This window comes from Budorcas taxicolor, chromosome 20 (genome assembly GCF_023091745.1).
Source record: "Budorcas taxicolor isolate Tak-1 chromosome 20, Takin1.1, whole genome shotgun sequence".
In the NCBI taxonomy this organism is placed as follows: Eukaryota; Metazoa; Chordata; class Mammalia; order Artiodactyla; family Bovidae; genus Budorcas; species Budorcas taxicolor.
The window spans coordinates 5,374,004-5,401,054 of NC_068929.1; the positions used below are offsets into that span (position 1 = coordinate 5,374,004).

At 44.5% G+C, this 27,051-nt stretch overlaps 1 protein-coding gene across 1 annotated transcript in view; it reads left to right on the plus strand.

Annotated features, from left to right (window-relative positions):
* Positions 1–27,051, plus strand: part of DOCK2 (dedicator of cytokinesis 2) — a 448,493-nt gene that overhangs the window by 145,478 nt on the left and 275,964 nt on the right. The window contains exon 25 of the mRNA XM_052659358.1: positions 14,108–14,256. Coding sequence (XP_052515318.1) covers positions 14,108–14,256 — 149 coding nt within the window. The remainder of the gene's footprint in view (positions 1–14,107; positions 14,257–27,051) is intronic.

Genomic DNA, 27,051 nt, shown 5'->3' on the forward strand with positions numbered 1-27,051 from the left:
TGGACATAAACATACATCATCTTGAAAATTCCAGCAATTACACATCAGCCTACCCTTCCTGCCCTGACTGTGTTTCTGAATGACAAACTCTACCTTGTTACAGGGGATTCACTTACAGATTTAGTGCATTTTCATGTTTTATGCTAAATATGGAGGATAATATGGCAAAAGCAATAGCTTGGTTTGGACTTTAAATGAGTATCTAGAATAAAGTTCTGAAAGTATGTTTCTTCTTTAGGATTTACTGCCTAATTATATTTTCACCCCTCTAAGATACCCGACAAGAATGTTTACAGTTGCTGAATTCCGACATCTCTGAATCGTCTGTGTATGTTGAGCTGGGGAGACAGATTTTGGCCCTCAGGGTTCATAGAGCAGAGATGAAAGTCACAGCAGAGGCAGGCTGGAGGAGAGTGAGGGATGACTCTGATGTTGTAAATAGGCCTGCTTCTGGGATGGTAACGAGAGTGAATCATGAGGGGCTGCTTAAGACTGTGTTGGGGGACAAGCCTGGTAGAGTTGTAAGAGCCTTGTAATCTGATCTGCAATATGAAGTTGGTGGGTAGTTATTGATTTCCCAGTGGGTGGAATTACTTTTCTTCATGACACAGCAGCTAGAGGAGGGAGGCTATGAGAACCATTTGCTGTCAGACTAGAGCTGTGTGTGGTCGTTCGCCTTCATGCCCAGCTGATGGAACCAGGTGGCCTCTGACACCTGCAAGTGCTGCCCACACCAAGCAGAAGGGAAACAGCTGAGCGGAGCTGGGCTGGCACTGCTCAGCTTTGCAAACTGGGTAAATGTTGGGTTTCAATTAGGGCTCTTCCCGGCTTGCTCAAAGGCTGGTGGGAGGGGACGAGAGCAGGGCAAGCCTTGACCACCTCAAGTTCCTCACAGTCCCCCAGGAGGGATGAGCTGAACTGAATTTGCCTTTCAGTCAATAGGAACTTGACTGAAGAAGGATGAGTTTCACCTTAAAGCATGTGAAAAATCAAACAGGATTGAAGAGTCCATTAACCTACGCAGGTGACAAAGTAAGGGGCTGGCTCTGAGTGGAGTGAAATTCCAGGCAGACTTAGAAATGGAGTAACCGCATTGAGGATGGGACTGAGGCCCTGATATAGATACCTCATGTGTTTAACCTTTCTCCCCAAAGAGAGGGCCTCCTGGATGTTCTCAAGTCTCTTTATTCTGCAGGTGGCAGCGGGATGCACCTGGGATGGAAGATCAGCAAACATGTCCCTAGTAGGGCTGTAAGGGGCCAGTCTCATCTTCATATGTTCACGTGAGATGTTTCTGGCTCTTGCTCCCTCTACCTTAGCCTCAGGGAGGAGAGGTCATACCTTCTTTGTATGGGCATTGCTTTTTATCCAAAGGCCTCTGTAGACCCTCCCTCAGTTCTGAGATGAGGTGTATACAGGTCAGTATAGGGCTGGTACAGAACTCTGCTTAGTCGCTCAGTCATATCTGACTTCGTGCGACCCCATGGACTATAGCCCGCCAGGCTCCTCTGTCCACGGCATTCTCCAGGCAAGAAGACTGCAGTGGGTTGCCATGTCCTCCTCCAGGGGGTCCTCCCAACCCAGGGGTCGGACCCAGTCTCCCCCATTGCAGGCAGATTCTTTACCAACTGAGCCACCAGGGAAGCCTGGTACTGAATTGGTACCTCTGAAAAGACCACAAGGGACGATGTTGTTGTTCAGTTGTTAAGTCGTGTTTGACTCCTGGTGACCTTGTGGAATGTAGCAAGCCAGACTCCTCTGTCCATCATTTCCCAGAGTTTGCTCAAATTCATGTTCTTTGAGTCAGTGAGGCTAACTAACCATCTCATCCTCTGCCTTCCCCTTCTCATTTTGCCTTCAACTTTCTCAGCATCAGGGTCTTTTCCAATGAGTTGGCCCTTCATACCAGGTGGCCAAAGTATTAGAGATTCAGCTTTAGCAACAGTCCTTCCAATGAATATTCAGGGTTGATTTCCTTTAGGAATGACTGATGTGATCTCCTTGCAGTCCAAGGGACTCTCTAGAGCCTTCCACAGCACCAATTCAAAAGCATCAATTCTTCGGTGCTCAGCCTTCTTTATGGACCAACTCTCTCATCCATACATAACTGGTAGAAAAATCATAGCTTTGCCTATATAGTGCTGTGTTGGCAAAACGTTATTTCTTTTTTAATACACTGTCTAGGTTTTTCATAGCTTTCCTTTTAAGGAGCAAGCGTCTTTTTAATTTCATTGCTGCAGTCACCATCTGGAGTGATTTTGACTATACATGTCCATGAGAGATGGTGGTATACCACAACTACTGGAGACAGTTTGAATTTAGAATGTGGGGTTTATTCTGCCCTCAGCTTTGGGCTTCAGCTTCATTTCTGGGAAATTAATAAGAATCTCATTGTTTGTCCTGTTACGTAGACATGGCCACATCGTATGAGAAATGGGAAGATGCAAGTCTAGCCTGGGTGCTACAGGAGCAGAGAACCGGTTACCCCAGTCAGAGCTGGGGTGTCAGAAATGTTGACATAGGGCATTTGACAACTAAGTTAAGACCTCAGAGGCAAGGAGGAGTTAGTCAGGTGAAGATGGATGGGACAAGTACATTCTGGGCAAAGAAAACAATGTGTGAAAACTGAGACACAGGAGGGGTGGTGAGGCTATGGTGGAGTGGCGTGGGACAGGGAGGGTGCAGGGGTGAGTGATGTCTGCCCATTGTGGACCTTCAGCTCTGCCGAAGTCTGTGTGAAACTCACCTGTGCGTCCTCGGAGAGGCTCTACTGAAGCTCCTCAAGGAGGGGAGTCCCGTGGTCAGGTTTGAGTTTTGGGAAATTCCCGCAGCTGAGATTGGAAGAGGGGATCAGTTTGGGAGACTTGGAACAGAGCATACAGGAAGTTGTCCCGGGGGTTAGATGGATTTGACTTCTCAGTGGAAAAGATGTTGGGAATAGAAGAAATCAAGTCTGCTTGGTGGACTGTGTGCCTGGGAGTGTCTTTGCTCAGAGTGAGCACAGGAGAAGAAAGGGGCTCGTGGGGGAAGACAGCAAGTTCAGATGTTGTTCTTAGGAGCATTTTTCTCTGGGGCTGCAGCTGTGGCTGTTATCACAGGTATATCTGTGGCGTGATGCACCTCAAGGTAGTTTCCAAAGTGGACAAAGGATCCATTGATCCTTCCATGGAGCTGATAGCGGGGAGTAGGAGACGATGAAAAAAGCCATCTTATTTGAAGTGTCCCTGAGTTGTGAAATTGCTGGAAAAACATATCACACTTCAAGAGACTTATGAATTCAGGCAATGGCACCTTCTGCCAAAGGATAAAACTTTCTCTGAAAAGGAAGAATTCAGAGCCTGGAAACACTGCGTTTTTGTCTCTGCAAGTCACTTTGACAAAAGAAAACTCCTTTCTGTGACAATACAGAGGTGAGTAGCTCTGCAGGTTCCTAAGTGCCTGGTCTGAATTACAGTTTGAACTTGTCATCACCTGACGGCAGACCTCCAGCCTTGTTTGGGCTCAGTTTCCCAGGTTGGGTTTGCAGGTCTCTGATGCTCATTGCCCCTTCATGTAAACATTGATTTAAGGCTCTGCAGTATTTATCTTTTAAATCATTTCTGTTTGTTTGCTTCATAATCAAGTCACAATTTAGAAATGCTGCTTCCTGAGGCTTTACAGACTAATATGATCTCACAGCTCCAATTACAAATGAGAAAATTTATTTCATCTCAAAACAGAAGAGCCAGACGTTTCTGAGAAATCATGGTTAACGAGAAGACAAAGTACTTTCTGAAAAGCAGGTCACACGATTAGTGGCTTTCCTCAGCTAAAATCTTGCTGACTCTCAAAACCAAGGGCCCTCATCTTGTGGGGATGCTGGGTCTGATAACCTGTAAAGTAGGTGATTTTCAGATTGAAAAACCACTGATTCCGTTGTGGCCTGGTCTGGAGCTCCCACAGCTTCAGTGGCTCATAAACAAGGCAAACATCCGCTGTCTTTCCACCTAGCAAATATATCTTTCTTCCTGCCCCTTTCTTTCAAACTCTGTTTTATGAATCATAGAGTTTTGGATGAGGACTTAACCATCATTTTGTTAACCCTGCACCTGATATTTTGAATACCTACCTCTTCATCATTCCTTCTCAGAAGCAGCTCTATGTGTGTTAGTTGCTCAATCATGCCTGACTCTGCAATCCCATGGACAGAGGAGCCTGGCAGGCTACTGTCCATGGCATTCTCCCTGCCCGAGTACTGGAGTGGGTGGCCATTCCCTTCTCCAAGGGATCTTCCCAACCCAGGGACTGAACCTGGGCCTCCTGCGTTGCAGACAGATTCTTTATCATCTGAGCCACCAGGGAAGTCCTCGGGAGCAGCTAAGCTACCTAGTTTTTAAATATTTCTAGGGATGGAGAACTCACTGTTGTATTTTTTCATGAAAATCTAATAATTTAGCTCCATTTTAAGTAGAATGTAAAGTCTGGTACTTCTCAAGAGGGTCTTCATTAACACCTAAAATCTTTCAATTGTCCCTTTCCCTTACACCCATATCTTTGTAAGGAGATGTGGCTGAAGTGTCTCAACCAGAATACCAGCAGAATGAACTTTAAAAAATATTCTTGTTTTATTTATTTGGTGGTGCTGGGTCTTGGTGGTGGCACGTGAGACCTTTAGCTGTGGCATGTGGTATCTAGTTCCCTGACTGGGATCGAACCAGGGCCCCCTGCATTGGGAGCGCAGAATCCTAGCCACTGGACCACCAGGGAATTCCCAGAATGAATTTCGAAAGAAAAATCTGACCTTCACTACTTTGCTGCTCTGTTTTATGGCCAATGACAGTTGCCATTCCAAGAAAGTAAAGGCATCAGTTTTTTCTTGTCCACTTAAGTCTACCTCTTATCTCTGCTGACCCTCTTGCTGTGATGGGCATTCTCTCCCACCCAAGAATAGAGCCTGGCACTTAGGGAACCTTCAGTAAACGGTAGACTGACTGACTAAGTGAAGTGAAGGAATGAGTTAATTCAGTTCAGTTCAGTTCAGTTCAGTTCAGTTCAGTTGAGTCGCTCAGTCGTGTCCGACTCTTTGCAACCCCATGAATCGCAGCACGCCAGGCCTCCCTGTCCATCACCAACTCCCGGAGTTCATTCAGACTCACGTCCATCGAGTCCGTGATGCCATCCAGCCATCTCATCCTCTGTCGTCCCCTTCTCCTCCTGCCCCCAATCCCTCCCAGCATCAGAGTCTTTTCCAATGAGTCAACTCTTCACATCAGGTGGCCAAAGTACTGGAGTTTCAGCTTTAGCATCATTCCTTCCAAAGAAATCCCAGGGTTGATCTCCTTCAGAATGGACTGGTTGGATCTCCTTGCAGTCCAAGGGACTCTCAAGAGTCTTCTCCAACACCACACTTCAAAAGCATCAATTCTTCGGCTCTCAGCCTTCTTCACAGTCCAACTCTCACATCCATACATGACCACAGGAAAAACCAGCCTTGACTAGATGGACCTTAGTCAGCAAAGTAATGTCTCAGCTCTTGAATATGCTATCTAGGTTGGTCATAACTTTTCTTCCAAGGAGTAAGCGTCTTTTAATTTCATGGCTGCAGTCACCATCTGCAGTGATTTTAGTTGCCTCAATAGATTACCTCTTTGCCTACCTTTACAGATCTCCTTTCTGTAGATCCTGTGTGTGTGTGTTAGTCACTCAGTCATGTCTCACTCTTTGCGACCCCATGAACTGTAGCCCACCGGGTTCCTCTGCCTCTAGAATTTTTCAGGTAAGACTACTGGAGTAGGTTGCCTATTCCTCCTCCAAGGGACCCTCCTGACCCAGGGATCAAGACTATGTCTCCTGCGTTGGCATGTGGATTCCTTACGAACACTGAGCCACCTGGGAATTCCCGTTTACAGATGTAGAGGTTTTAAATGATTTCAAATCTTGGATCACAAAAGTCTGTTGTTTTAGGCTTTAAAACAAAGTCTGTTTTTTTTATGCTTTTAACTCGAGACCATACATTTCCTTCTCCAGATCTTTCTTTAAGCTCTTGCCAAATCTTTAGTTTCAACAAAAAAAAAAGAATGTTGTGTCAGAGGGTAGGAGTGCAGGGAGGTGGAACCCAGCAGTTTTACTCTCATTTGCATCGCTTGGACTACTGCAGTAGCACATTCTCTGGTCTCTGCTCTCGGCCTTTTGCTCCTCCTGCTGCTCTGCATGCTACAGTGGAATGTGTGTGTGCTAAGTTGCTTCAGTCTTGTCTGACTTTTTGTGACCCCATGGACTGTAGCCCTCAGGCTCCTCTGTCCATGGGATTCTCCAGTCAGGAGTACTGGAGTGGGTTGCCATGCCCTCCTCCAGAGGATCTTCCTTATCCAGGGATCAAACCTTCCTCTCTTACGTCTCCTGCATGGACAGGTAGGTTCTCTCCCACTAGTGCCACCTGGGAAGCCCACAGTGGCATGAGTCACCTTTAAAAGAAATGTTCTTATGACTCCCTTTGCCCAGAGAACTGTGGAAGAACAAGATTTTCATTGTTTTAAATTTCCTTTATTGCAATCTCTTTTTATTTTACAAGCAAAATAAGCTTTTCAAAAAGGAAGACTTTATAATCCTTACCTAATTTAATAAAAGAAAGAGCAGTTCCTCTGGTGAGGTTTAATTTTGACAACATCAGTGAAGGGAGTTAATTTTCATGAAGTTGGTGAGGCCCATCTCCCAAAGACAAAGCGTTTGCAACTTCATATGAACTCAGTTTTACTTATAACATCGTTCTTTTATTTTTAAAGAAGATTTCTAACCTGGGTATTGATAGCAAGGAAAGGTTACTGTTTGATTCTTGTTGCTTATAATGACAATTATGTTTTGATCAGCGTTCAAACTTGGACACTAGGTAAATGCCATCTTGGATCAATGATACACCATTTCTTTGGACCTTTATGTATGTATTTATTGGCTGTGCCTCATGACATATGGGATCTTAGTTCCTTACCCAGGGATAAAACCTGTACCCCTGCTTTGGTAGTGCAGATTCTTAACTACTGGACCACCAGGAAAGTCCCAATATAGCAAGCATTCTTGCTTGCATACAATTTCCTGCAACAAACAAAAAGTTTCAAAGTTACAGGTTAACGCCTTTTAGAAGGTAACTTTTAAAACGAATTGTTCCTGACTTTAGGGGAAATGCTTTCAATTTTTCACTGTTGAGGATAATGTTTGCTGTGGGTTTGTCATATATAGCTTTTATTATGTTGACATATGTTCCTTCTATTCCTGCTTTCTGAAGAGTTTTTATCATAAATGGATTTTGAATTTTGTCAAAGGCCTTCTCTGCATCTATTGAGATAATCATATGGCTTTTATTTTTCAATTTGTTAATGTGGTGAATTACATTGATTGATTTGCGGATATTGAAGAATCCTTGCATCCCTGGGATAAAGCCCACTTGGTCATGGTGTATGATCTTTTTAATGTGTTGTTGGATTCTGATTGCTAGAATTTTGTTGAGGATTTTTGCATCTATGTTCATCAGTGATATTGGCCAGTAGTTTTCTTTTTTTGTGGCGTCTTTGTCAGGTTTTGGTATTAGGGTGATGGTGGTCTCATAGAATGAGTTTGGAAGTTTACCTTCCTCTGCAATTTTCTGGAAGAGTTTCAGTAGGATAGGTGTTAGCTCTTCTCGAAATTTTTGGTAGAATTCAGCTGTGAAGCCGTCTGGACCTGGGCTTTTGTTTGCTGGAAGATTTCTGATTACAGTTTCAATTTCCGTGCTTGTGATGGGTCTGTTAAGATTTTCTATTTCTTCCTGGTTCAGTTTTGGAAAGTTGTACTTTTCTAATAATTTGTCCATTTCTTCCACGTTGTCCATTTTATTGGCATATAATTGCTGATAGTAGTCTCTTATGATCCTTTGTATTTCTGTGTTTTCTGTTGTGATCTCTCCATTTTAATTTCTAATTTTATTGATTTGATTTTTCTCTCTTTGTTTCTTGATGAGTCTAGCTAATGGTGTGTCAATTTTATTTATCCTTTCAAAGAACCAGCTTTTTGCTTTGTTGATTTTTGCTATGGTCTCTTTTGTTTCTTTTGCATTACTTTCACCGCTACTATTCAACATAGTTCTGGAAGTTTTGGCCACAGCAATCAGAGCAGAAAAAGAAATAAATGGAATCCAAATTGGAAAAGAAGAAGTAAAACTCTCACTGTTTGCAGATGACATGATCCTCTACATAGAAAATCCTAAAGACTCCACCAGAAAATTACTAGAGCTAATCAATGAATATAGTAAAGTTGCAGGATATAAAATCAACACTCAGAAATCCCTTGCATTCCTATACACTAATAATGAGAAAGTAGAAAAAGAAATTAAGGAAACAATTCCATTCACCATTGCAACAAAAAGAATAAAATACTTAGGAATATACCTACCTAAAGAAACTAAAGACCTATATATAGAAAACTATAAAACACTGATGAAAGAAATCAAAGAGGGCACTAATAGATGGAGAAATATACCATGTTCATGGATTGGAAGAATCAATATAGTGAAAATGAGTATACTGCCCAAAGCAATCTACAGATTCAACGCAATCCCTATCAAGCTACCAGCGGTATTTTTCACAGAACTAGAACAAATAATTTCAAGATTTGTATGGAAATACAAAAAACCTCAAATAGCCAAAGCAATCTTGAGAAAGAAGAATGGAACTGGAGGAATCAATTTGCCTGACTTCAGGCTCTACTACAAAGCCACAGTCATGAAGACAGTATGGTACTGGCACAAAGACAGACATATAGATCAATGGAGCAAAATAGAAAGCCCAGAGATAAATCCACACACCTATGGACACCTTATCTTTGACAAAGGAGGCAAGAATATACAGTGGAGTAAAGACAATCTCTTTAACAAGTGGTGCTGGGAAAACTGGTCAACCACTTGTAAAAGAATGAAACTAGATCACTTTCTAATACCACACACAAAAATAAACTCAAAATGGATTAAAGATCTAAACGTAAGACCAGAAACTATAAAACTCCTAGAGGAGAACATAGGCAAAACACTCTCCGACATAAATCACAGCAGGATCCTCTATGATCCACCTCCCAGAATTCTGGAAATAAAAGCAAAAATAAACAAATCGGATCTAATTAAAATTAAAGCTTCTGCACAACAAAGGAAACTATAAGTAAGGTGAAAAGACAGCCTTCTGAATGGGAGAAAACAATAGCAAATGAAGCAACTGACAAACAACTAATTTCAAAAATATACAAGCAACTTATGCAGCTCAACTCCAGAAAAATACACGACCCAATCAAAAAATGGGCCAAAGAACTAAACAGGCATTTCTCCAAAGAAGACATACGGATGGCTAACAAACACATGAAAAGATGCTCAGCATCACTCATTATCAGAGAAATGCAAATCAAGACCACAGTGAGGTACCATTTCACACCAGTCAGAATGGCTGCGATCCAAAAGTCTACAAGCAATAACTGCTGGAGAGGGTGTGGAGAAAAGGGAACCCTCTTACACTGTTGGTGGGAATGCAAACTAGTACAGCCACTATGGAAAACAGTGTGGAGATTCCTTAAAAAATTGCAAATAGAACTCCCTTATGACCCAGCAATCCCACTGCTGGGCATACACACCAAGGAAACCAGAATTGAAAGAGACACATGTACCCCAGTGTTCATCGCAGCACTGTTTATAATAGCCAGGACATGAAAGCAACCTAGATGTCCATCAGCAGATGAATGGATAAGAAAGCTGTGGTACATATACACAATGGAGTATTACTCAGCCATTAAAAAGAATACATTTGAATCAGTTCTAATGAGATGGATGAAACTGGAGCCGATTATACAGAGTGAAGTAAGCCAGAAAGAAAAACACCAATACAGTATACTGACACATATATGTGGAATTTAGAAAGATGGTAATGATGACCCTTATGCGAGACAGCAAAAGAGACACAGATGTATAGAACGGACTTTTGGACTCTGAGGGAGAGGGAGAGGGTGGGATAATTTGGGAGAATGGCATTGAAACATGTATACTATCATGTAAGAAATGAAGTGCCAGTCTATGTTCGATACAGGATACAGAATGCTTGGGGCTGGTGCATGGGGATGATCCAGAGAGATGATATGGGGTGGGAGATGGGAGGGGGATTCAGGATTGGGAGCTTGTATACACCCGTGGTGGATTCATGTCAATGTATGGCAAAACCAATACAGTATTGTAAAGTAAAATAAAGTAAAAAAACAAACAAACAAACAAAAAAAAACCCAACGAATTGTTAAGTAAATGTTGCAGGAAATTCCTTTAGCCATTTTAATAAAGAGACTTGGACAAAATTTCACCTTTATGGTGACAAGATATGGGATAAGCAAAGATTTAACTTAAATTTTATGGTAATTAGTATGTAGATATTATACAGTCTTTTTTCTTATCTCTCTAAACAAAGGATAATGGCTAACTCAACACCTTGTATTCTCAAAAGTCCTTAGGCCAACCATTTCTTAAGTCCAAATAAAATACCATTAACCTGTAACCCTTGATTACATCTATAGTACTGAACAAAGCTGAATCAAAATTTTGTTGCCTGTAATTTTCTTTTTCCATAGAACTATAACCTTATACCTACCACTGAATTAAAGAATTTTATTTTCAGTATTATCTTCTATTATTCTGGGGCTTCCCTTGTGGCTCAGGTGGTAAAGAATTGGCCTGTAATGCAGGAGTCCTGGGCTCCATCCCTGGGTCCAGAAGATCCCCTGGAGAAAGGAGTGGCTACCCACTCCAGTATCCTTGCCTATAGAATTCCATGGACAGAGGATCCTGGCAAGACATAGTCTATGGGGTCGCTAGAGTCAGACACAGCTGAGTGACTAACACAAACTATAACTTTATGCCTACCATTGAATTTAAGAATTTTCCTTTTCAGTATTATCTGCTATTATTCTACTTCCAAGAGGCTATTCTACTTACCCAGGTCCATGTACTCTATTATTTATTTTTAAAATTTTTATTGAAGCATAGTTGATTTACAGTGTTGTGCCAGTCTCTGCTGTACAGCAAAGTGATTCAATTATATACATACATTCTTTTTAATATTCTTTTCTATTATGGGTTATCACAAGATATCAAATATAGCCTTGTGCTTTATAGTAGAACTTTGTTGTGTATCTGTCCTACATATCATTGCTTATTCAACACATCTGCTACAGAACCGCAAGTCTGTTCTCTATGTCTGTGTTTTGTGGCTATGTTCATTTGTGCCGTATTTCAGATTCCACTTGTAAATGATGTCATATGGTATTTGCCTTTCTCTGTCCGACTTACTTCAGTTAGTATGATGCTCTCTAGTTGCATCCATGTCGCTACAAATGGCACTATTTTCTGCTTTTATATGTTTGAGTAATATCCCATTGTATGTGTGTACCATATCTTGGTCCAGGTACTCTAAATCACTCTCTGTTCTCTAAATCTGCACTCTACCAAAGACAATATTATTTCTCAGCGGTGACCATTTCAAATGACACTTCTTTCATTCATTCCACCAAGATTTACTGAATAGCTACTATTATCCAGATACTGTGTTGGACACTTGAGATTTAATTTGGCTGTCATGAAGCTTACACTTTGGTTGGATGAATGGGCATTAGTTAATTACACTGGTTAGAATTTAATTACAAACTGATTTTGGTGCTCTGAAGGAAGGGATGTGATTCTGTCAGAGCCTATGAAGTGTCTATGTACCTTCCAGCCATAGATTATTTCTCTCTTCTGAAGCCCTCACGGCATTTGATAACTCTGCCAGTTGAAATCTTTGGCTGTGAGCAACATAAACCTATTCTAGTAAATTTAAGTAAAAATAAGTGCATTTGGATAATAAGGACTAGTCCAAGAATAAGAAGAAAAGCTGGGGAACCAGTCTTCAAAGAGGGGAGACTCAGAGTAGCCCTGGGAGAGGAGGCAGCATCTACCAATGGGCAGCCTTCCCGGGGCGCTCCTGTACAGACAGGTGAGCTCCTGGAGAGATAATACCCTCTGTCTGGTGGCTAAGAGCACAGGCTCTGCAGTCAGACAGGGGCCACCACCTGCTATCTGTGCAGACTGGGGCACGTCCCTCTGTTTCCTCATCAGCACAAGGGGAGAAATGACAGTATCTATCTGCCTCCTATAGTCACTGGGAACGTTAATGGAGGTAATTCGAGCAAGACACTTAAGATACACCTGGCACCTTGTAGGCACTCAGTATGTTAGCAGTGTCAGCAATTAATATTTTTAAATTTTCCTCGAGGTTCAAATGAACGGGATATCCTAAATAGGGTCCCTTGCTCCTTGGAAGAAAAGCTATGACCAACCTAGACAATATATTAAAAAGCAGAGTCATTACTTTGCCAACTAAGGTCCATCTAGTCAAAGCTATGATTTTTCCAGTAGTCATGGATGGATGTGAGAGTTGGACTATAAAGAAAGCTGAGCACCAAAGAATTGATGCATTTGAACTATGGTGTTGGAGAAGACTCTTCAAAGTCCCTTGAACTGCAAGGAGATCCAATCAGTCCATCCTAAAGGAAATCAGTCCTGAATAATCATTGGAAGGACTGATGCTGAAGCTGAAACTCCAAATCTTTGGCCACCTGATGTGAAGAACTGACTCACTGGAAAAGCCCCTGATACTAGGAAAGACTGAACGCAGGAGGAGAAGGGGACAACAGAGGATGAGATGGTTGGGCGTCATCACCAACTCGGTGGACATGAGTTTGAGTGAGCTCCGGGAGTTGGTGATGGACAGGGAGGCCTGGCGTGCCGCAGTCCATGGGGTCGCAAAGTCAGACATGACTGAGCAACTGAACTGAACTGACCTGAACCTGACCCTTGTCCAGAGGAAGGCAGGGAGCCTTGTGACAATATCTCTCGGACCATATTCCATCACAGATGGGCTCCCCAGGGTGAGACCAGGATGCTGTGCCAGAAGGTGTAGACCCCGGGTGGCCAGAACGAGGCGGTGTCTCCTCCCCCCGCCTTTACCTTACTCTGTCTGCTGCCTCTGGTCTTTGTGTTGCTGCTGACTCCCCCGGTCAGGTTTTAAGTGTCTAATGGGCGAGAACCATATATTATCCCTGTACATCCAGAAATACAGCACCTTCCACATCAGAGATATTCACCTCTTATTTGCTGCATTGAATTGAAATAAAATCGGTGCTTATGAGTCACATTTTAGTGCTAGAAGCATCTAGGTGGGGATGATTTGAAATGGTTTTGAATTTTTCAGTTCCCTCAAGGTTTGCTGGTTTTAAGAAAAATATAGAAAGAAAGCTGTGTAGGATTTCAGAACCTTCCAGATATTTCCTGAGACAGCAGTGCCAAGAGAGTTACCCTTCTTTGCAAAGGTTTTAATTTATTTAAAATGAAAGCCATGGTGCATAAGGAAGTGGGAAGTAATTCTTTATTATTATTATTTTTTTACTGTTTATGCTAGTGAAAAATGTCTATCAATAGGGGTATGACAAATGAACAGATATATCCATACTGTAAAACAGCTGCGAAATCTTAATGTTGATCCCTATATATAATAACATAGAAAGAGCTCCAAAAACCATTGGTGACTAAAACAATATCAAAGTACAGAACAATACTTACAGTATAGTCCTCTTTTATAAAAAGGAAACAAAACAAAAATGATGCTATGTTTTTATACTGATACATGCATACGTAAAACATAAAAAAAGATCTTGAAGGATTATCATCATATATGATGATAGCATATGCAATATAAAACATATGCAATATGTTTTACTTAAATGAAAAGCCAAATCAAAAAGATGCTACGTATTTTATACCAGTGTACACCCACATATACACACATACATTTTTATATGTATATACACTTACATGTGTATAAAATACAATAACTGGTTGGTTGCCTCTTGAGAGTGGGAGTTGGGAGAAGGGCCAGAATTGGAAATAATTTTCTAAGAAAATAGTAACCTAATTTCTAACATTTACATTTTTACAAGAAGGATGTATTCATGAATTGTTTATGTAATGAAACATTATCTAGAAAAGAAAGGAAACTAAAATAAACAAATGTGCTCATATGCCTCTGAACGGCCTTCGTTCCAGAATGCCGGGACATCCTGCTTCCTGTCATCACCAAGGAACTGAAGGAGCTGCTGGAGCAGAAGGATGACCTGCAACACCAGGTCCAGGAGAAGAAGTACTGTGTCGAATTGCTCAACAGCATTTTGGAGGTCCTCAGCTGTCAGGACGCGGTGAGTCTTCATGATGATGTAGGTGTCCTGAACTCAGACTAGCGCTCAGTTGATTAAGTTCTAAAATATTGATGCTGACGAATAGCAGTTGAAGTCTAAAGATAAAAGTCAATGGCTTGCTCAGCGGGCTTACTTTTCCAGTGACTAACTCCCCATCTGTTAAAGACGGCTTGGGGACTAGAGCTAAGCGTGTAGCATTTTGTCACTGTGTTTCTTGTTGAATAGGCTTTCTTAGGGTGTGGGTATGGATATATTACAGACATTTTAGGAGAATTGTTCATTTGTTAAAACCCTGACTTGTAGGGATGGAAATGAGGAAATTTTTCTATGCCTACATAGCCAAGAAAACTCACTTACCTGCTTTCTGGGCTAATTTTCCTTGGTTTTCCTTCTTTAGTTACCTCCCACAGTGGTGAGATGGTTAAGACTCTTTATGGATGAACAGAATGCTCAGGCCTAGACCCTAGAGGTAGGCTGAGGAGTAAGATGGCGCTAGGGAGATGGCCCCGGCAGTGAAGCCAGTGTATAGTGGTTGACGTCATTCAGAGACTAGGCAAACTTGAGCCCAAAGGAAAGTCTTGGTGGGAGTAAGTAGAGGGCTTCCAAAGGGCAGAGTCTGCAGAAGACAATGAGGAGGATGGAGTTTGGTAACAGTAAAGGCTGAGTGAAAGTGAAAGTGAAATTGAGGTCGCTCAGTCGTGTCCGACTCTTTGCGACCTCGTGGACTGCAGCCCACCAGGCTCCTCCATCCGTGGGACTCTCCAGGCAAGAATACTGGAGTGGGTTGCCATTTCCTTCTCCAGGGGATCTTCCCGACCCAGGGATTGAACCCGGGTCTCCTGCATTGTGGGCAGACGCTTTAACCTCTGAGCCACCAGGGAAGCAGTGATTAAACACAGGACTAGAATTCTTGAGACTTGAAGATGGGGATAAACAGTCTTGGTTTGACTCAGGTTCGTTTGCAACCTTACTTCATCCCTGAATAATGTCCAGGAGTGTCTCTCCCTAAATGGGCTGCTCTCAGAGCACCAGGTAGACCCAGACAGCCAGTAAGTCTTCCCTGAGTGTTTGTGTGACCATCCTCTCTCCTCCCTTCAGATTCACTGAGAAAGGCTTTCTAGATAAATTGGATCTGTGATTGACTATATTAGAAAACTGCAAAACAATATTTTTTCCTGTTCATATCCAGCAGTCAACCATTATTATCAGTTTCCTAGTATGTCTCTCTTCTGTCTTGTCTTTTCCACTTCTACCATCCTGGTTGTTTTTTCTTGTCTCATTTCTAGGTAAATGAGGTATATAGCTAGCTTCATTCATTCATTCATTTGTACATATGATGTACTAGGTATATGCCAGGCATGTCTTTTTTCCTAAGAAAATACTTATAAATATATAAAGAAAAAGTGACAATATAATACAATGACCAAAATCTAGATGCATCCTAGGAACTGGAAGTACACAGACTGTGTGTGTGTAAACATTTTTGTCAAGGAAGCCTTCTCAAGAGAAGGAAAGCTTCAACTTCACTGTTCAAAGTGAATAATTAAATAGTGATCACCATTGCTACTTTATTTGCTGTTCTATAAGTACTTGCTAAATGCAGTCCAAGCCTTCCTTCTTCACACATTGATCACTGCTAAAGATTATCATTCTCATTTTACAAATGGAAACCTGAAATTCACAGACTTAGAAAGTTCAAGGACAGACAGCAAATAAATAGAAGGCTGAAAATTCGAACCCAGGTTGTCAGACTCCAAAGTCTGCATAATTATAGACACTGAGGATACAGAAGCATGGTCTTTTCCCTCTTGTATTTTCCTATCCTGTCTTTTTTGTGGGGAGAGTGAGTATAATGCCCCAAAGCTTGGGTACCTATAATTCACTCTGTGAGAATGTTATGATGACGGTGGTGTTTTCATCAGCATGTTCACTAGCCTGCTGTTGAACTGGTTCCAGTCTTTGCTATTTGATCTTTAAAAAAGAATTTAGGGAATGTTTGCTCTTACTCTCACAATGTAAAAAACATAACGATTGGCCCACTATATCTCCAGAAATTTCCCAAAGAATATGGCTTCTTCCTGTTGAAAAAAAGTTTCCAATGTTTCTTATATTGTAGTGCTCAGGTCCCTTTTCATAGGGAAAAATTCCAGATACTTGGGCATACACTAGTGTACCCCCATTTGAGGACACACTTATCATGTGTTCTGTCAATTTCCTGATTTGGGTAAAGGGATGGCCCAAGTTCACAAATCAGATGTTAAGCAGCAGTGCTAGCTTCTGCCTGAGCCAGGGGAGTGGGCCCCTAGAATTCTGTCCTGACAAGTTGTCATCATTTTGTACATTGGGTAACACCAGACACTGGTGAGAAGAGGCCGCTCTCTCACACACCCCAAGTTCTTGGGACTTCAAAGCCAACAAGTGCATGGGAGGCCCAGGGCCCCTGTTGGGCCTGCGGCGGCTGGACTTGAGGTGTGCGGGAGGCCCGGGGCCCCCGTGGGGCCTGCGGCAGCTGGACTTGAGGTGTGTGGGAGGCACAGGGCCACTGCCCAGTGCCTCTGAGCGTGCTGGTTTGGTAATGACTTCTGAACACGGGGCTAAACCACCTCTTTCCCAGGATGAGCAGCTGTCTTTGCTGGTGAGTGGGTGAACAGTATTGCGACCATTGGGTTTGATACAGTGTTGGCACTGTGTGCGAGCTTCACATCCAACTTCTCCAGCTCATGAAGATAGAAATCTCTCCTTCCTCTTCTCAAAAACGTTTTCTTCCATGAAGAAGATCCATTATTAGTTTGAGTTACACCAAAAATCAGAAGTCCCAAAGTATCTAATCTAAATCTCTCTTATTCCAGGATATGGAAGCTCTCAACTCTGGCTACACATTACATGACAGGAGAAGCTTTTTAAAAAGTAGTTGTGCCTAGGTCCCAGTCCTAGTCGTTGTGCTCTGATTGACTGGCGTTGGCCAGAGTGGCGCTCGTGGGGTGATGATAATAGGCCGCTAGGGCGCAGGACCACAGCTTTAGTGCAGAAGGTCTTAGACGTGAGTGTACACCCCAGTGACCTGGAGGAGCTGTGAAAACAGGGTTCTGATCGTTAGGTCTGGAGGATGGGGCTGATCTTGGGTCGCCTCAGCCTGCAGCAGCTTGAAGCAGGGTTTGGTTCTGAGCCAGAGGGTGAGGTTGGCCCACGGCAGTGAAAGTACTGAACCCTAGCTGCTAGGCCAGTGGCCAGTGACAAGGCCCTGGTCCTTTGGCTTTGCAGAAAAGAACTCCCACAAAGACGGAAAGTAGTGAAACAAGTAAAGTGTGGATTAGGAGGAAAGGAATATAGACCATGTGGACAGATGCAGGCAGACCAGTGGAGACAGTCACTCCCTTGTGCTGTTTAGAATCGCTTACATGGGGAGTTTCTTCCAGGTTTCCTTTGGTCAATCATTGTGATTTGCCTGTTTCTGAGTCGTTATTTGGTTTGTCTCAGGGTTCTCTCGTGTGTGTGTGTGTGAGTGTGTGTGTGTGTGTGTGTGTGTGTGTGTGAGTGAGTGTGAGAGTGTGCATCTCTCAGCCGAGATGGATTCCAGTGAAGAGGCCTGTTGGTAGCGTAGCATCACTCTTCTTTTGACCTCCAAGGAACTTTGTAGTTGGGAAGGTCTCCTTGACTTTGAGAATGAGAAATATGAGGTCTCTTGTCTGGGCAGGGCCCCGCCTCCTCTCTCGATTGTTGTTGCCCTGTTGTTGCTGTTGTTTACTTGTTCAGTTGTGTCCAGTGTTTTGTGACCCCGTGGACTGTAGCCCGCCAGGCCACCAAATTTCCCAGGCAAGAATACTGGAGTGGGTTGCCATTTCCTTCTCCAAGGGATCTTCCTGACCCAAGGATGGAAACCTGTGTCTCCTGCCTTGGCAGGCAGATTCTTAACCATTGAGCCGTTGGGGAAGCCCTACCCCCCCCCCCCCCCCCCCCCGCCGCCCCCGCCTCGATTGTCCCGCTGTTGGTATTTTGGAGTTTGTGTCTGCAGGGAATGGGCTCCAATTGCTCACTTGGTGGGGGTGGGAGGCATCTACCTCTTGCCTCAAGGCCTGATTTTTTATTTTTCTAACAAATGCCCAGATGATATGGATACTGCTGGTCCAAGGACTACACTGTAAGAGCCACTGCTCTAATATGACCTAATTTTTTTTTTTTTAAATCTTCAAGATTCTCCAGTAATGGAAGAACAGCTGGGCTCATCCTCAGTTCTTTACCTTCTTAATTGAAGAGCCCTTTCCAGTCTATAAACCATCTCCTCTTCCAGTATGGCATTTAATAAACCGTAAAGTGGCAATCTTCAAACACCTTCATTTGTGCTCATCAGCTCATTTTTATGTGGTAGTGGGGACATGGTCTGTGTGAAGCTCTGACTTTGAAAATCCAAACCATCAGATGTGCTTTTGGTTTCTTCAGGCACCAACTTCTCAAAATTGGAAATTTGGAAGAAAAAAACAAAAAACAAGAAAGACTCCTAGGGTAAATGTCCTGGATTTTTCTTCTGGTTGCTTGGATCCTCTGCATTGATAACACCATAGCCGTCTATTTTTAAACTGAGTTTCTCTTGGCACCATGGAATAGCCTGTCTCTCCAGCTCAAGCATGGGCTATACCTACCTCCTGAACGATTGCCAAGGGGGCAGAGCCACGTGTGGAAATTTAGTAATTACAGTGCAGGTTGCCGAGCTTCCTTTTTGAGGGATCTTGTGTGTTTGAGGAATGGGAAAGAATGCTTGTCTTCAATAGGTTGTCATTATTTGTGTAATTACAGCCTGACACAGCAGGCCTGGCATGAGGAAGCTATGTTTACCACCTTCTTCATTGTAACCCTGGGTGGCTTATGAGTCGGGAAGGTTTGTCTGCCTAAGCTTAGGTCTTGAGATATATATATATCTTTTCTAATTAATTTTTGACTGTGCTGGGTCTTCGTTGCATGCTGGCTCTCTGGAGTTGCGGCAAGCGTGTTCTACTCTTATTTTAATGCGTGCACGTCCCATTGCAGTGGCTTCTCTTTTTGCAGAGCACAGGCTCTAGGGTTCATAGACTCAGTGGTTGCAGCAAGTGGGCTTAGGAGTTGTGGCACACGAGCTTAGCTGTCCCATGGCATGTGGGATCTTCCCAGACCAGGGTCAAACCCATGTCTGCGACGTTGGCAGGCAGATGGACCACCGTGGAAGTCCCTTGATATTTCCTAATGGTCCTGTTACGTTCCCTCACTCAGCTTGCTTAAGTTGCACTTTAACATAGGAGAGGGACAGGCTCAGGTGAAGGGGGAAAGGCCTGACTTCTGCCTTACGCCCTGTATTAACTCCTTTCCTCCCCCTCACCTGAGCAAGCTTAATTGTCAACTTAGGTTACTTTGAAAGACAGTTTCAAACTGGCTTCGTTCTATGCTTTGCCGGCTGCCAAGTAACTCATAAAATTCAATCTTGTGCCAGACCTGGAGGAGCTGGCTTCCCCCCCGCCCCCACTTAAATCAGGCTTTTCATTTGTATGTTTCATTTCTCCGACAGACAGGAGAGTCGTCACGTTGTACCCTGCGTAGCGATCACAAAGTGGGTAAAGATGACTCCTGATTCTGAAGAGGGGGTCGTGTTGTGTGTATCTGCATCGTGAAGGTAGAGAACCTGCAGAATCAGCTTGAAAACAAAACAAAAACAAAGCCTTTCGAGTCCATTGACTAAACCTGAGGAGTTTTACCAAGGCCCTCTGATAGTCATGATTGGTTTGGGGTTTATGCTATCTTTATTCATCAACTTAGACACTGGTAGAGAGGGTTTTTGCTCATGCTTGAAATGTCCTTTCCTATTCCTGTTCTTTTTATGTAAGCAAACTCCCAAACTCCTCTTAGGTTCAGCTCGGGTAATACTTCCTGCCTGCAGTCTCGCTTCCATGTCCTCCCTGCACCCCTCGTCCTAAGGCGGGTCTGAGGCTTGCTTCTCTGTGTTCATGGCCGTGTGTTCAGACTGGCACGACAGCGCTGATCGCTGTGTTCTGCTTTCTGCTGTGTCTCCTGCCCGGCTCAGAGCACCGAAGCTCAGAGAGCACGCCTCACTCCCGCCACCTCGCAGAGCTTACCCTTCCTGCCTTGCCTCTTGCCGATTCCACTTGGACTCTCCAGCCTCCTCTCCGTTAAAGTTCTTTGAGTGCCTCAAGTGCCCACACTCTCTCTCTGCTGGGCTGCTGCGCGCTGTCTGCATTGTCAAAGCGCACTGCCTCCTCTCTTTGCCTAGCTAAATCCTACCTAATGTTCAGAAGCCAGATGAAACGTCACTTTCCCTGGGAAGTTTTCTGTAGGCCTCCTCCACAGCCCTCTCTTGTGGTCCATAGAGCTCACGCCAGGGTTATCATCCTCTGTGGACCCATCTGTCTTGTAACTGGGAGTGCCCTGCTCTGCCATGTAGCCCTCCCCTTCCCCTTGCACATCCTGTGTGAAGCCTGGCTATCTGTTGAAGGAACGGAGAAGTGAAGGAATATGACTTGTCCACATCAGGGGCAGAGCCTGACTTCCCCATCGGGTCTTCCACTCTGATTGCTGAGAGGGTATGCCCCTTCCTCTTTCAGTCTTCCCTGGTAGCTCAGCTGGTAAGGAATCTGCCTGCAATGCAAGACACCCTGATTTGACTCCTGGGTTAGGAAGATCCACTGGAGAAGGGATAGGCTACCCATTCCAATATTCTTGGGCTTCTCTGATGGCTCAGCTGGTAAAGAATCCGCCTGCAATGCAGGAGACTTGGGTTTGATATCTGGGTTGGGAAGATCCCGTGGAGAAGGGAAAGGCTACCCACTCCAGTATTCTTGGCTGGAGAATCCCATGGGTATATAGTCCGTGGGGTCACAAAAAGTCAGACACGACAGAGCAACTTTCACTTCGGGTATCAAGTGTAGAGGCTGAGCTAATCACACAGTTTATGACACATTTTCCTCGTCGGTCTTTGCAAGGCCCTCTCTGGTCTCATGTGTGTGGGTGTTTCTTGCCTTTGTCCTTATCTCTTGCTTCCACTCCCTACCTTCCCTACCCGCTTCAGGCAGTCCAGCTACTATGCTGAATACACATGTGTGAGTTTGGGTGTGTGCATTTTAAAACACACAAACACATCCACTCACCCTCATGTCCCTTCCTTACAGAGGAGCTGACATTGACTGCAAAAGGGCATGAGCAAGTTCAGTCCTGTTAAGGTCCCCTGGGAGAAGGCAATGGCACCCCACTCCAGTACTCTTGCCAGGAAAATCCCATGGACGGAGGAGCCTGGTGGGCTGCAGTCCACGGGGTCTCAAAGAGTTGGACAGGACTGAGCGACTTCACTTTCACTTGTCACTTTCATGCATCGGAGAAGGAAACGGCAACCCACTCCAGTGCTCTTGCCTGGAGAATCCCAGGGACAGCGGAGCCTGGTGGGCTGCCGTCTGTGGGGTCGCACAGAGTCGGACACGACTGAAGTGACTTAGCAGCAGCAGCAGCAAGGTCCCCTGGGTGGAGGAGGGCCCGAGGTGGGCACAGGGAGTCGTCTGTCCAGGGGTGTTTTTGGTCTAGTACTGCTGGACCTTCCATGTGTGATAGAAGCAGGCCCTGCCCCCCTGTGCTTGGCTGTCTTCCTCTGAAATTCTGGGCTCCTGTGAATCCCAGGCAGCGTGCCTGATGCAGGCTTGAAGAGAGGCTGATGCTGCCTCTTTGCATTATCAATTAGCTCCCAGGATCAATACTACCCTGCAAAAGCAGCGGGGTTTCTTCTAACCTATCTGCTCTCTCATATATCACATGAAAGGCAGGAAGAGAAGACTTGCTGAAATTCTTTTGTCTGTGAGGCATTCCAACAGAATAGCCAATTAAGCTCTACGCGTAAAGTTGAAATAGATGAGAATCCTATACTTCCGCTGTGTCTAAGGCCATTTCTATTTACCTGTTGCGCTTCCTGTGCACCTGAGGTGTTAAATGTCCTCTCCCTGGGCCAGGGGCGTGGCACGGCAGTGTCGTGGACAGTGACGCATGGGACGCTTTCTTGCTGAGCGCCCTTCAGCCTGCGAAGTGCTTTCTCACACGTCACAGCTGTTCTCTTTCTGGCCACCACATGGCAAGGTCAGTTTTATTATCCCCATTCCACTGGCCTAGAGTGGGAAGCTTGGTGACATTCCTGACTGAGGTCAGAGAGTTAGTAAAAGGCAGAGCCGGCAGGGACTCACCCTGTCTCACTCCAGAGTCAGCCTTTCACACATCACTGTGTCTTCCATGACTTCACTGACCCACTACCACTTAACACTTTACTAGCATCATTTCCCTGGTGGAGGTAAGAGTTAGGCTGCATTCGTGCATCCATCCCACAAACGACAGGAAGAACCGTGCGTGCTACGCCACATGCTGAAGCTACAGGGGTGAGCAGAGCGGGGGCGTGTGCTCACTCTGCTTCTGATTATCTGGGGAACCCTGGGAAGTCAAGTAATCTGTTGGTGAAAGTAAGGTTGCTGTGCCCCTGGTCGGGTGTGCCAGGATTACAGGAACATCTGTGAAAGCACGCACCATTGTACTCGGTGGATAATCTCTGCTGGGTCCACGTGGCTTTGCTTCTTCCTTCACTAGTTCCCTTTGCTCCTGTGCTCTTTCCACTGTTCCGGGGAGCTTCTGAAACACCCCTGTAATTCTTTATGAACTGTTAAGGGCCACGTGGTCTCCTGGGAGAATGGCGAACAGGTCCCAGGCTTAGGGAGCAGTCGGAACGCCGTCGGCACTGAAGGCAGAACACGAGTGGCCCTGGCGGCAGCCAGATGTTTTGGAGCTCTCGCAGGTGCCGCGGGGGCCTGGCCAAGGAGCGCAGGTGCTGCTGCTGGAGCAGAGCCATCGCCTGTGGGCACCTGGCCCTCACCAGGGCTCCTGGAGGGCCTGGAGAGGGCGTCAGCCTGCGTCTCAGGGGCTCCTTTGGGGTACTGCGGAACTATGGGGCTCATGATAACCACTGTATGGGACAGTGTGCTGGAGCTGGCTTGCACTGGCTCATGAGAACCAAGTGTTAAAGTTTTAGGAAGTTTGTGAGCTATTTGTTAAATAACAGCCATCATTAAAATTTTATATAAATATCTACAACTAATAAATGATTTTGAAGTCAAAGGTAATCAATATATATTCAGGAGTCAGTTCAGTTCAGTCACTCAGTCGTGTCCGACTCTGCGACCCCGTGAATCACAGCACACCAGGCCTCCCTGTCCATCACCAACTCCCAGAGTTCACTCAAACTCACTCTGTCGAGTCGGTGATGCCATCCAGCCATCTCATCCTCTGTTGTCCCCTCTTCCTCCTGCCCCCAATCCCTCCCAGCATCGGAGTCTTTTCCAATGAGTCAACTCTTCGCATGAGGTGGCCAAAGTACTGGAGTTTCAGCTTTAGCATCATTCCTTCCAAAGAACACCCAGGGCTGATCACCTTCAGAATGGACTGGCTGGGTCTCACTCCCTAACTATCTTACCATACTTTATTCTTATCTGTGAGCTTGAGGTTATTTACATCTGTTGTGTCTGTATGGTAGACATACATACAGATATTTAATATTATAGATGTTAATATCTAATGCTCTGCTGCAGCCCATTTCTTCCCAATTCTGTGTTCAGCAGTGTCATTATTGGTAGCCTGAAATCAACCATGAAGGAAGTACTCATTCCAGAAAATTGACAAATGCTTAATATCCAGACTTTTATTTTTTCTCTTCTTGGAGAGACAATTGATAAACATTTACCAGCATACCACTGTCTGGGATTCAAAGAAATTTCAAAGAAAATTTCAAGGAAAATTCAAAGACATGAAAAAACCGCACAGGTTCGGGGGCTGCCTGTGTGCCCCCTCTTTTTGCCAGTGATCCTGGATCTGCTGTGTCTAAAGGTTCTCATGAGACTGGCCAGTGAAAGAATGCTCCAGGGATGTCGTAATTCAAAGACAAACCAAACACCCAACCTAGACCAGAGGTAAAGAAACTTGCTTCATTTCCTACGGCAATTCTCACTGATTAGCAATAACTTCTTTCCTTGTAGTGTGGGGAATTTTGAAGGCCTGTGTGGGCCAGTGAGGATGAGAGCCCAGACGTCTGCATAGGTAGTGGATGGGGATGAAGGCTTGAGTGCCATAGACTTACTTGAGTGCCATTCCTAAACCAGATGTCTAAGCCACACGGCTATGGGAAAGGCACGTTTGATGGGGAGGTTACTATCTTTCAACTCAGTCATTTTTGGCCTTTGGGTCTTAAATAAGGTTTGAAAGGAAAGTGAAGTCGCTCAGTCGTGTCCAACTCTTTGCGACCCCATGGACTGTAGCCTACCAGGCTCCTCTGTCCATGGGATTTTCCAGGCAATAGTCCTGGAGTGGATTGCCATTAAAGATTATGAAAAGCTCTCTTTTGATTAGGCAAACATTTTGGTTATCATGGTTACAAGGGAGAACCACCAATGGATACTAAAGGTGATGGGCAAAAGCCTGATGAGAAACAGAATATTTGTATAGTCTCAGAGTATCCTCCCAAAGCATCCACCTACCAATAACACTAGGAAAGACAGTAAGTTCACAGTGTGGGGACCTGACAGGCACCCCGTTAGCCAGGTGGTGAAAGGGAGCATCTCCAGGAAAGACACATAAGCACCCTGTGCCTCCCGAGAAGCTGTGCTGAGAAGGACACAGCACTGCTCTCCTAGACGGTCCTGTCAGGAACATACAACCAGTCTCATAACGAGAAAGCTTTCCACAAGCCCCAGCAGGGGCTGTTCTACAAAATAGCAGATGATTACTCTTCAGAACTTAAGGTCATGAAAGATGAGAAAGTACCAAGGCACGGTCACAGATTGGTGGGGATTTAGGAAATGTGACAACTGAATTCAAAGTGGGATCCTGAATTAGGTCATGAACCAGAAAACGGACATGAGAAGGAAAACTGGCAAAATTAGAATAGAACTGTTCTGTTAGAGAAGACTCTTGAGAGTCCCTTGGATGGCAAGGCGATCCAACCAGTCCATCCTAAAGGAGATCAGTTGGAAGGACTGCTGCTAAAGCTGAAACTCCAATATTTTGTCCACCTGATGCGAAGAGCTGACTCATTGAAAAAGACCCTGATGTTGGGAAAGATTGAGGGCAGGAGGAGAAGGGGACGACAGAGGATGAGATGGTTGGATGGCATCACCAACTCAATGGACATGGGTTTGGGTAAACTCCAGGAGTTTGCTGGGGAGATCTGGTGTGCTGCGGTTCATGGGGTCGCAAAGAGTTGGACATGACTGAGCGACTGAACTGGTGATTAGTTAATAATATTGTACTTTCATAAATGTTGTGCTTTATAATTGTGCTCTGATTACACTACCATTAAGATGTTAACATTAAGGGAAGCTGGAGGAAGGGTACATAGGAATTTTCTTTACTGTTTTTGCAACTTTTCTGTGAAGTGAAGTGAAGTGAAGTGAAGTGAAGTCACTCAGTCATGTCTGACTCTTTGCGACCCCATGGACTGTAGCCTACCAGGCTTCTCCGTTCATGGGATTCTCCAGGCAAGAATACTGGAGTGGGTTGCCATTTCCTTCTCCAGGAGATCTTTCCAACCCAGGGACTGAACCTGGGTCTCCCGCATTGTAGGCTGACGCTTTACCATCTGAGCCACCAGGGGAGTCAACTTTTCTGTAGGCCTAAAATTATTTTTCTTAATAAGCTTACTTTGAAGTGTTTCAGGAAGGATTGCTCACTTCCAAAGAATGCATTTTGAGGGTGAGCAGTTTCCCAAAGTACACCTGTTCTGGTGTGAAGGGCTGCTGATACATAAGGGGTTTTCTCTGCCTTTTTCAGTCAAAAATGACAAAACTCACAGACCAATGACTAGCCTTACTAGAGGATTCCACTCTGTTAGCTGCCCCAGTCTGTCTGGAGGTGATTGGAACCTCCTCCTAAGTGAGTTATTGGTTAAGTACTTGACTCAGCTGTATCCGCATGCATTAGCCGAGGATGAAGCTGTGGGGACTGAGAATATGGAGGAGTCTTGCAGCCTGTCCTGGTCACGAGGACCTTGCACGTGCAGCACTCGCCAGGGCCGTCTGTTAGCCTTATCCATGTGGCAGTTCCTAGGCCAGTGTTGGCACCTGAATGCCACCTGATCGTTGCGTGGCAAGTTTAGCAAGTGGATGGCTTGGCATAACTTACTAGATGGTCTTTGGGTCATTTATTGTCAAGGGAGCCACCTGGAAAATTAGTAGGCAGTTTTTGTTGATGGTTGACTAGAACTCAGCACCAACTAGAAATAATTCGCAAGGTGTTATTCAGTGTTCCTCTATTTGCCATGACCAAAGCTTAAAAGCGCTTGCTGGTGTTCAGTCACTGAGTCGTGTCCAAGTCTGCACCCCGGCAGGCTGCAGCATGCCAGCCTCCGCTCTCCTTCACTATTTCCTGCAGCTTGCTCAAAATTCCTGTCCATCAATTCAGTGAAGCCATCCAACCATCTCATCCTCAGTTGCCCCCTTCTCCTTTTGCCATCAATCTTTCCCAGCATCAATGTCTTTTCCAAAGAGATGGTTCTTCACATCAGGTGACCAAAGTATTAGAACTTTAGCTACAATCCTTTCAATGAATATTCAGGGTTGATTTCCTTTAGGATTCACTGGTTTGATCTCCTTACTGTCCAAGGGACACCACAATTTGAAAGCATCAATTCTTTGGCACTCAGCCTTCTTTATGGACCAACTCTCACATCCTTACATGACTAACTACTGAAAAAATCCTAGCTTTGACTATACAGTCCTTTGTCAGCAAAATGATGTCTCTGCT